This window comes from Zingiber officinale, chromosome 8A, assembly GCF_018446385.1.
Source record: "Zingiber officinale cultivar Zhangliang chromosome 8A, Zo_v1.1, whole genome shotgun sequence".
In the NCBI taxonomy this organism is placed as follows: domain Eukaryota; kingdom Viridiplantae; phylum Streptophyta; class Magnoliopsida; order Zingiberales; family Zingiberaceae; genus Zingiber; species Zingiber officinale.
Genome location: NC_056000.1, coordinates 122,486,556 through 122,497,578, shown reverse-complemented (window position 1 = coordinate 122,497,578; position 11,023 = coordinate 122,486,556). Strand labels below are relative to the sequence as shown.

The 11,023-nt window shown below is 39.5% G+C and overlaps 1 protein-coding gene across 1 annotated transcript; it reads left to right on the top strand.

Annotated features, from left to right (window-relative positions):
* Nucleotides 1–406: 406 nt before the first annotated feature.
* LOC122011703 (uncharacterized mitochondrial protein AtMg00860-like) lies at nt 407–1,996 on the top strand (the record flags this gene model as incomplete). Its single annotated transcript, XM_042568071.1, has 2 exons — nt 407–712; nt 1,814–1,996. Coding segments are annotated over 2 exons (489 nt in total), but the record flags the coding sequence as incomplete, so codon positions are not given.
* Nucleotides 1,997–11,023: the final 9,027 nt, after the last annotated feature.

The following is an 11,023-nucleotide window of genomic DNA, read 5'->3' as shown; positions in this document are numbered from 1 at the left end:
GTTATTATATTAGGATTAAGAGCACACACTTCCATAATAACTAAGGTTTAGTTCTTTTACTAAGTCAGTACAAAAAGAACTTACCTAAATGATCCTACTCAATACACTTAAAGTGTATCAGTATAATTTATTAGTTAAGATAAACTAATACTTAATTACACTACGACTATACTGATAGTTTGTTCCTTTCTATCTTAGTCGCGAGCAACTGTTTATAATTTATAAAGAACTGATAACATGATCTTCTAAGTGTGACACCACACTTCATGTTGTCTACTATATAAATTAATTGAACAATTACATTTAATAAATAAATACAGATATTGACCAATATGATTCTTTTATTTTAGCAAATAAATGTTTACAAAAGCTAGGCTTTTAGTATACACTCTAACAAAAGGATGGTATCATGGTAGACCCCAGTAAGATAGAAGCTGTGAGCAACTGGGAAAGACCCAAGAACGCCAGTGAGATCAGAAGCTTTCTGGGATTAGCAGGTTACTACAGGAAATTCGTAGAGGACTTCTCCAGAATAGCCTCCCCACTAACAGCTCTTACCAGAAAGAATAGAAAATTTCAGTGGACAGAGGACTGTGAGAACAGTTTCAGCGAGCTGAAAAGGAGATTGACCAGTGCACCTATTCTGACGCTACCAGAGAACGCAGATAGCTTTGACATATATAGTGATGCCTCGAAGTTGGGACTAGGAGCAGTGCTGATGCAAGATGGCAAGGTGATCGCCTATGCCTCCAGACAACTCAAGGATTATGAGAAGAACTATCCTACTCATGACCTTGAGCTTGCAGCAGTGGTGTTCGCTCTCAAGATTTGGGGACATTACTTGTATGGAGCTCAGTGCAGAGTGTATACAGATCATCAGAGTCTGAAGTACTTCTTCACTCAGAAGGATCTGAATATGCGACATCGCAGATGGCTAGAACTGGTCAAAGACTACGACATAGATATCCTCTACCACCCAGGAAAAGCAAATAGGGTAGCAGACGCCCTTAGCAGAAAGTCCAGTGCTGCCTTATTATCTCTAGCAGCCATGTCACCACCCCTACAGAAAGAGATCACAGATTTTGGTCTCGAACTCATGGTCGGACAGCTCTCTACTATGACATTAGAGTCTACCTTGCTTGGTGACATCCAGACAGCTCAGGAGCAGGATCCTGAAATTCAGAGGATCAAGCAAGGCTTAGCAGAATCAGAAGGTGGAGAGTTCAGAATATCAGATAGCGGGGTGTTGTATTTTAGTGACAGGCTATGTGTTCCAGATCAGGAGGAACTCAAAAAGAAGGTTTTAGATGAGGCTCACAAGACTCCCTATGCGATGCATCCTGGCTCCACCAAAATGTACTAGGACTTGAAGAAACATTTTTGGTGGCCTGGGATGAAGAGATACGTCACTCGATATGTCAGCACCTGCCTAACCTGTCAGAGGGTTAAGGCAGAACATCAGAGACCAGGGGGAGTTTTGCAGCCCATACAGATACCAGGATGGAAGTGGGAAGACATTTCTATAGATTTTATAGTGGGATTACCCAGAACCACGAATGGTTTTGATACCATCTGGGTAATAGTCGACAGATTGACCAAATCAGCCCACTTCTTAGCTATCAGGATATCCTACTCCATGGAACAGCTAGCTCAGTTGTATCTCAAGGAGATCGTTAGATTACATGGAGTCCCACGAACCATTATATCAGACAGAGATAGCAGATTCACATGACACTTCTGGGAGTGTGTACAGTCAGCTTTGGGCACGAAGTTGAAGTTTAGCACAACCTTCCATCCTCAGACCGATGGACAGACGGAGCGGGTAAATCAGGTACTCGAAGATATGCTCCGAGCATGTGCCCTAGATTTCAAAGGAAGTTGGTGCAAATATCTGAGTCTAGCAGAATTTGCATACAACAACAGCTATCAGACCACTATCGGTATGGCACCTTATGAGGCTCTCTATGGGCGGAGGTGTAGATCTCCAATCTGCTGGTATGAGAGTGGTGAACAGAAAGAACTAGAACTTCAGATAGATTTAGTGGCAGATACCACAGCAGCTATACAGCAGATCCGCCAGAGGATAGAGACAGCCCAGAGCCGCCAGAAAAGCTATGCTAATACACGGTGCAGACCTTTAGAGTTTTAAGTTGGGGATTCAGTATTCCTCAGAGTGGCTCCCATGAAGGGAGTAATGCGTTTTAGGAAAAAGAGCAAACTAAGTCCCCGATATGTGGGACCATACCTTATCAGCAGAAGAGTGGTCAAGGTAGCATATGAGCTAGAGCTACCCTAGGAAATGTCAGCTGTCCACAATGTATTTCATGTCTCTATGCTGAAGAAGCATATCCCAGAAGCCACCCAGGTGATTGAGCCCCAGTCGGTACAGATCCGCGAAGACCTCAGCTATGACAGTCGGCCTATTCAGATAATAGACCGAGCAGTTATTTGGCACAGTCACACAGCAGAAGAGGCAACATGGGAGACAGAAGCCAGCATGAGACAGAAGTACCCCGAATTAGTCTAAGTTCGAGGATGAACTTTTTATAAGGTATGGGGGATTGTAACACCCGAAAATTCTCAAAACTATATTGGAAATATTCTATAATTATTCTGAAATTTTTAGATATTTTTCGGAATTTTTAGAGTAGCGAAAGTAGCAAAAATAATTAGAAAACCAAAATAGCTTAAGCGGGAATCGAACCCGGGACCCCTCGGGTCCGTTAAACCTTTAGACCGCCTAAGTAACCAGTTGAACCCAGTAGGGCCGTGCTGAAAGGAAAGGGAATCAATTAAATTTATATTGGAGTTGGGCGAATTGATTCCTAAATATAAATAGGAAAATTATTAAGTGAGGAGATTATTTTCCACCGTGAACTTTCTTTCCTCACCCTAGCCACGCCGCAACCCTTCCTTCTCCTTCTTCCTCTCGGCGCCAACTCTAGGATTCCCTCCCTAGGGCCCCAAGGTCATCTTTCGGTGACAACTCCGGCACGAGGACACTCTTCTTCGCGAGAGGAATGCATAGACGCGAGAAGATTGTCGAAGGGGTCGTCTCCACCGGAATTTTAGCGAATAGAATTGTAAGGAAATTAGCGTACGAGGTAAGAAACCCCTCACCTGCAGTATAAGTAGCTTTCGTTTGATTGCATGCCTTTAGTTTAGCTATATGCAGATTTTTCGGCGCCCAGGGTGTGTTTAAACCCTCCTCGCAGACTAGGGATCCAGTTGAGCACCTCTAGATGGGCCAGACACGTTATTCTCCTTCAGTTGGAGGCTCTAGACGTTGTCAGGTGCCTAGAGGTGGTCTCCCTATTAGAGGGGAGAGTTGGGGCACACCAAGTGTTCGACAAAATGATTAGTGTAGCTAAATACCACCTCAGATATTTTTAACAGCTCAGTTAAATGCATTAGTAGCATTTAAATCAGTATATTAGTCTAGTTTCAGCTTACATGGGATTACGGTCCAATGGGTGGGCTTCCACAGTCGGCTCTAGGTTCAGATAACCTAGTTCTAGGTTCAGATAACCTAGAAACAGCAAAATAAGCAACTAGTAGCTATATTCAGTATTTTATTTTCATTGGCACTGTACTGGATTAGATATCCATTGGGTTGGGCTCCCACAGTCGTCCCTAGGTTCAGACAACCTAGTAACCCTACTAAATTCAGGACTTGTAAACCCGGATCTAGTAAGGGATACGTGCACAACAAAGTACAGTTGCCGGGCCCACTAGCAACATGATTATGTATTTTCACTTATTATGATAATAGCTTTCAAACTCATAATCTAGTTATGTGATTATAGTTTAAGATCAGTACTAGCTCGGTTTTAGCACAGTTTCAGTTACAGTTTCTGCTTATTTTCTCCTAGTTGATATCATGAGATAGCTCCATGCTTAGTTTTTATTATGCATGCCATGTTTCAGTGTTTATGCCATGTAACTCCAGTATGCCATGCTTTAACAAATTCAGTGCATGTTTTCAAATAGCATTCTTTAAAAATATGTTTGCATCGTTGCATGTTTTAGTGAGGTAGATGGTTTCTTACTAAGCTTAAAGCTTACAGATACTATTTTCCCTTATACTGCAGATAAAGGTAAAGGGAAGATGGACTAGCAGAGGAAGCTGGAGGTCAATGCAGAGATGGTGTGTGTGGCAGGAACCTGGAATGAAGATCCTTAGGAAGTTTAGCAAATTAAGAACTTAGTTTCTTTTCTTAAGATACTTTTATGCATTTCTAGTGGTTTAAATGCTATGAATTAATAAACCTTGCACTATGTCATGTTAGAATGCTAGTCAGTGGATATTAGAATGTTTTCCATGCATTGTATAATCGTTGTGTGAGGTTTTGGCACGAACTAGTGCTGAAATCAGAGTTTCAGTGCAAAATCAGAAACTCCGATCGATCTACGGATCGATCAGAGTTGAGTTGTGCCACTGGATCGGTCAGCTGACCGATCCAGTCGCGTACAGAGAGTTTATGGATCGGTCAGCCGACCGATCCAGATGCGAACAGTGGGTGCAGAAGCTCACTGATCGGTTAGCCGACCGATCAGTGAGCCACTGGATCGGTCTATCGACCGATCAGTGTACTCCTAGATCGGTCGGTAGACCGATCCAGCCACATCCAGAAGTGAGATAGCTTGTGGATCGGTCAGCCGACCGATCCAGAGCATTTCTCCGTGCCAGTGTCAAGTTGGATCGATCACTGGATCGATCCGACAGCCCAATCGATTCACGGATCGATTGAAATGCCTGATTACAGCTAGCAGGACACCCGAGAGGCATAGATTACCTTCCCTAGCATGTGTACAACTCCTAGGTACACCTACAATATTAAGTTCTGATTTTACAGTAATCAGTTTCGTAAAGTTTTAATCAATCCAGATTTTTCGCAATAGTAATTTAGCACAGCATTACGTAACGATCGGCCTTACAGCCTAGTCAGTAGAAGGCGGGTCGTTACAACCAATCCCTTGGTCGAACCGAATTAGCTCGCTAGAAATCTAATCTGTTTGCTTGGAGGTTCAGTCGATCTATCCCTGGTTCGATCGACCGATCAAGGCCGAAACTTCAAGCTATAAAATGTTAGTTTCCTTGCAAAATCGAGTTTCGACAAATAGCAAGCAATATGTATTGTACACATATTATATTCGACAAATTCTTTAATTGCCTCATCAAAATGGATATTCCAACTACTGGATGCTTGCTTTAGTCCATCAATAGATCGTTGAAGCTTGCATATTTTGTTTTTGTCAACAGATGTGAAAACTTTGGGTTGTATCATATATACGTCCTCGAGCAGATTTCTATTAAGGGAAGCTATTTTCACATACATTTGCCATATCTCATAATCATGATGAGAGGATATGACCAGGAGTATCCGAATGGATTTAAGCATGGCTATAAGTGAGAAAGTTTTGTTATAGTCAATGCCTTGCCTTAGACAATAGCCTTTCGCTACCAACCTTGCCTTGTTGGTAATTACATTACCATCCATGTTAGTTTTCTTCTTGAAAATCAACTTGAACCCTATAGACGTTATGCCCTCAGGCGGGTCTACCAAATTCCAAACTTAGATTTTATATATGGAATCTATTTCCAACTTCATGGCTGTAAGCCACTTGTACTTTTCTAAACTATTCAGAGCCTCTTTGTAATCTACAGGTTCCTCATCCTCAATGAGTAAAATGTTATTCGATTTTCTTAAGAGAGATCCATATCTCTCAGGAATATTGCGTGTCCTACATAATCCACGAGGAGGTTATATCATAATTGGTTGTGGTCTTGACTAAGCATCTCGTTAGTATTTATTGGACTCTCTTGAACTTTATAAAGTTCAACCATACTCCCACTTGCTTCCTGTAAGAGAAATTCTTTCTCTAGGAAGGTAGCATGCTTTGAAATAAATACCTTTTGTTTCAACGGGTGATAGAATTCATAACACTTAGTTTCCTTAGGGTATTCAATAAATAAATACTTATCAAACTTAGCGCCCAACTTGTCTAATATAGTCCTCTTCACATAAGTAGGACATCCCCATATTTTCAAATAAGATATGAGGGGTTGCTAACTAGTTCATACTTTATATGGAGTAGTTGAGATTGTCTTCACTGGAACTCTGTTTAGCAAGCAAACAGCCATCATGAGTACGTAAAGTTTTTGGAAGATTTGCATGATCTATCATTGACCTAACCATATCCAACAAGGGTTAGTTATACCTTTCTGATACACCATTATGTTGTGGCATATATGACGGAGTCCATTGAGACAATATACCATTGTTCCTTAGATAATCTTGAAACTCTTGGCTTAAATACTCGCCACCTCGATCAAATTGATATATCTTGATATTTTTACCAAGTTATTTCTATACTTCATTTTTGAATTCTCTAAACTTTTCAAAGGCTTCAGACTTGTGCTTCATTAGATACACATACCCATAATGAGAGTGATCATCAATGAAAGTAATGAAGTAGCTATAACCTCCTAGTTCATGAGTTAACATTGGTCCACATACATCGGTATGTATGAGCCCAAGCAACTCATCAACTCTTTCACCTTTTCAGAAAAAGGTAACTTTGTCATCTTGCTTTTTAAACATGAATTGCATGTATCAAATGTCTCTAATTAAAATGATTTGAGAACTGTAATCTTTTGCAATTTGGACATATGTTTCTTGCTTATATGGACAAGGCGACAATGCCACGAGTAAGAGGTTAATTGATTATATAATAAGGCACATTTATTGCTCGTATCGATATTGAATGCGTCAATAGAGGTATCTAACGCGTAGCTGACATTATATAATATTCCCGTGCCATAAAGAATATCATTCAATGTTATATAACTACAATTGTTACTAAAAGTCAAATAACTAATTTATTTGGTGACTCCGTCAACATTGAAGATAGTTCACCGATAGTTTACCCTCTAACTATCTTAGGCGGGATCAATGAAGAACATGACTACTTTATTTTCAGGAGTAATTATTTATGGCAAGGGATTTATATCTAAAATTATGGAACTAATGCTCTCTATATTAATAATTAATAATGGACTAAACAACTTGTTATATCCAACTATATAATTTATTTTTGCTGAGAATAACCATTTTTCAAAACAAACTCTAACTATATCAATTGTTAACTCTTGTTCTTCTTTGTTTTTTTTTTAAAATTATTACCTTCTTTAAATTATGAATTTACATATGCAATGCACAAATTCATCAATAAATAATTTAATAAATAATTTTTATAATAGAAATTTAATAGATGATTAATTGGCAATTTACCAAAAGGAGTACATAGAATATGAAAATTACCAAAAGGTGTATCATAATTGTGCATTTACCAAAGGGCATAGTAAAGTGATGTGGAATTTCCATTTTAACACTCCCGCGAACCTCCTCTCTTTAGTCGTCATTTTGTAGGCATCCGAACCACATTTTGAATCATTTTCATTTAAAAATAATAGTGATGGTTATGGAGTGATCATTTTTCTCCCTCCCTCTCTCAGTTCATGCATGCCTCGCCGCTCTTCGTAACTCTTCAATCACAACTCTATTTTAGTGTCAAAATCGCCCCCACTCAAACCCTACCTAAGTGTCTTCATCACATTAATGGAAGGTAATTTTGAAGAAGAGGCAAAGAAGGATGCAGCTAGGATTGCCCAACCTAACAAAATGAGGAAATAAGCTATTGCGATAAGTCTATATTTGCATATAAATAGTATTTTATTTGATTTAATTCATTAATTAAATGTATTTTATGTTTATGGGCTTAGTTTATGAAGCAATTTAGGACTTAGAAGAAGAAATAATAAGACGAAGATGTGGCCTACTTGTTAAAACACTTGGAGAACCTAAAGTATGTGAAATACATAGTTGATTTAATTATTTGATAAATCAAGATAATTATATGCTTCTCTAATTTAGATAATTATATGGTTCTCTAATTTAATTTTATGATTTATAGTCATTGATTTACATTACAGGTTAACAAATGAATTAGTTTGGGAGGAACCACCCTTTGGTTTAAATGTGTATTCCTTCTTATCTGGTGTAAATGGAGAGATTTTGACAAATTGGGAGGTAATTGACACATATTATAAAAATTATAATTGTTGTAATTATATCAATTTTGAGGGATAAGTTATGTAAAACATTGGATTAAATATCCATAGTATTGTAAGAAAAAAAGTTGGGTAGGAAATGCACAGGTATAATTACGTAGTGTTGTTAGTTTTATATTTTTGTATGTACTATTTGTTGTTTAATACAATGGTGTGTAAGATATGAGAAGTGTATACTAAATTGTCATAAGTATAACAATACGATTGCGTAATGAACTAAAAATCACAATATCCAAATTGCCATGCTGGTGCTGATTGGTGAAAAGAGACATAACTTATACTTCACACCACATCTCTCTTCTAAAAACTCAAAACTTGGTAATGGTTGGGATTTTTTAGAAATCCAAATAGGCTAGGTCCAACACTGGAGATAATAAATAATATTACCTCTAATCATTTTATAGTCGACCCTACCTAGTGGGAAAAGGCTTGGTTGTTGTTGTTATTGTTGTAATCATTTTATAGTTTTTAAAAATTTATTAGTAAGAATAAAATAAAAAGACTTGTTCTATCCATAAATTATAAATATAGAAATTATTATATGTTAAAACTAATTAACTGTTCACTTATTCGTCCAATGACAAAAGAGGCTGAGCTAATTCTAGGGATGCCAAACGACATCACTCTTTAGTGCTTCTTCCGCCTCCAATTCTACTTTATCTGCATTGCTCAGGGCATCTGCAAGGAGGTGAAAGCTCGAACTTGCCTCGTCGTCCTTTTATCTCTTCTACAAGGCTACCGGCCTTGTGCACCTTGTTGTCGTGTTGCTCCTTCAGAGAAAGTTCTTGTCCCTCACTAACAAGTGGCATATAGCCTTTTTTGAGCCAACCACAAGTTCTTGTGTGATGAGGCATGTTCAGAATAAATACCGTGGATGGTCAAATCATGTTCAACAAACGAGCTGACATGCGCTCTTTGAATATCGTTGGTGAGGAGGATAAGGAGGACCTACAAAGCACTTGAACAAAGAGTTAGAATGGCGTTAGGGAAGGATCCCGACATGTCTCTCCGACACTCAAGTTAAGATTTGCTTGAGATATGAAACTAGCGGAGGAAGAATCAGGAGAAAGAGGGAGTTGTGGAGTTGAAGAGAGTTCAGAATCCTTTGCACTTACCTTCTCTAGAGTTTATATAACTTGAAGAGTATCTCCATGTCAAATGTTGCATTTTCCTTCATCATCCATGTATGAGCTAGTGAATGGATCAGATCTGATAGTCATTAATTGCTTCTTAATTTATCAAGCACCACGTGTTTGAAGTAGGATAACCACGAAATCAGATCTAATAACTATAAAACCGCTTCTCTATTCATTGTCGTTGTCCGTGTCTCTCTGAGAAATAGTCTCATTATTGAGGTGGTTATGTTGCTTATTTATCTACATGCGTCCTACGTGTTTTTAATGGGCCAATGTAGGGGTGTGGGCCTGATCCGAGGATGAGAAAGTGAGATCAGTGTTGAGTGACCTTGAGGATAAACGAACCGGCAATTGAAGCCAAAACTAGAAGGATGTCGGGATTTGGAGCTGATGTCGGCGATTGAGACTTAGGCATGAATGATGTCGGTGATTGAGGTTGATATAGGGAGGATGTCGACGACTGAGGCTGAGTACGGAGGATGTCGGCTGATGTGCGTAGATTATAGCATATTTTAACGCATATTTACATATTTTACGCATGCTTTGTCTATACACTCTCATATTCTTTGTGTTACTTTAAGCATAAATACTTTTCTTTGTTCAGAGATCTGCTCTTGTGTATTTTTATCTTCAAGAGTCGAATTTGGAGAAGAAATGATGTTCGTGGGTGATCTAGGCAACAAGCAAAGGAAGACAACATTAGCCATGTGAGCCACATGATCGTGTCAAAGGAACAGGGAGGAAAATGACCTTGGTCGTGTGGAGAAGACAAGCCGTGTAGCTTCACCAGAGAAGGGGAATGACACGGCCATGTGGATTAGCCCGACCGTGTCATCCCAGCAAGCACAACTAGAACCTGGCCGTGTAGATCTACACAGCGTAAGCAACTTCTCCACATGGTTGTTCAACATTTCCAGAGAAGAGGCAAGCCTAGGTCGTGCGTACCACACGACCGTGTGAGGTTTCCAAAGGCAAAGATTGGCATGACCATGTGATCCACATGGCCATGTGAGCCAGTTAAAGGCAGACCGTTACACGGCCATGTGAAGGCCACACGACCGTTTGACCTTGGCCGAGGGCATAGTAGCTAGGGTCATGTGTGCCACACCGCCGTGGCACGGGTCGTGTGGTGCTCATGCCCTGCACTATATAAGGAAGGAGCTTCTTCCTCTTTTCAAAGGGAGGAGGCTCTCCCTTTTGGGGAGATCAAGTTTGGGGTCAATCTCCAGCCGTGATCCAGTGTTCCTAAGTCATTTCCATCTAAGATTCAACTCTAGAAGTGAGGGATTGGTTCTGAATATCACTCATCGTCGCTAGATAAATATTTCTATTCTCTTCTCTCGATTTGGATTGAAATGTTTGTGATCTCTTTGTCTTCGGATCTCTATCTTTACATTATGGAGTAGATTCATTGTTCTAGGACTAAGAGAGTATTTGTGGTGTGATTTGATGTAAGAATCTCATGGATTTACCAATTTCCTATATCAATGATGTTGTTATGTTTTGTATCTATTTGATCTTGTGTGGATTGTTGTGGTTGGATATGATTTCCATGCTTGATTGGATGTTTGTGCTACTTGTAGATCTCGTAGAGGGATTCCCTAGATCGTATGACTAAGGGGCGCTAGTGACAGGCTGTCCCCCCTAACGGACATCTAGGGAATCACCTTAAATGGTGAAGCTAGTCTTACAAGGAGGTGGATTGGTTGAGTGCATGTATTCTCTATGCCTTTATGTGGATTGAATGGTGATG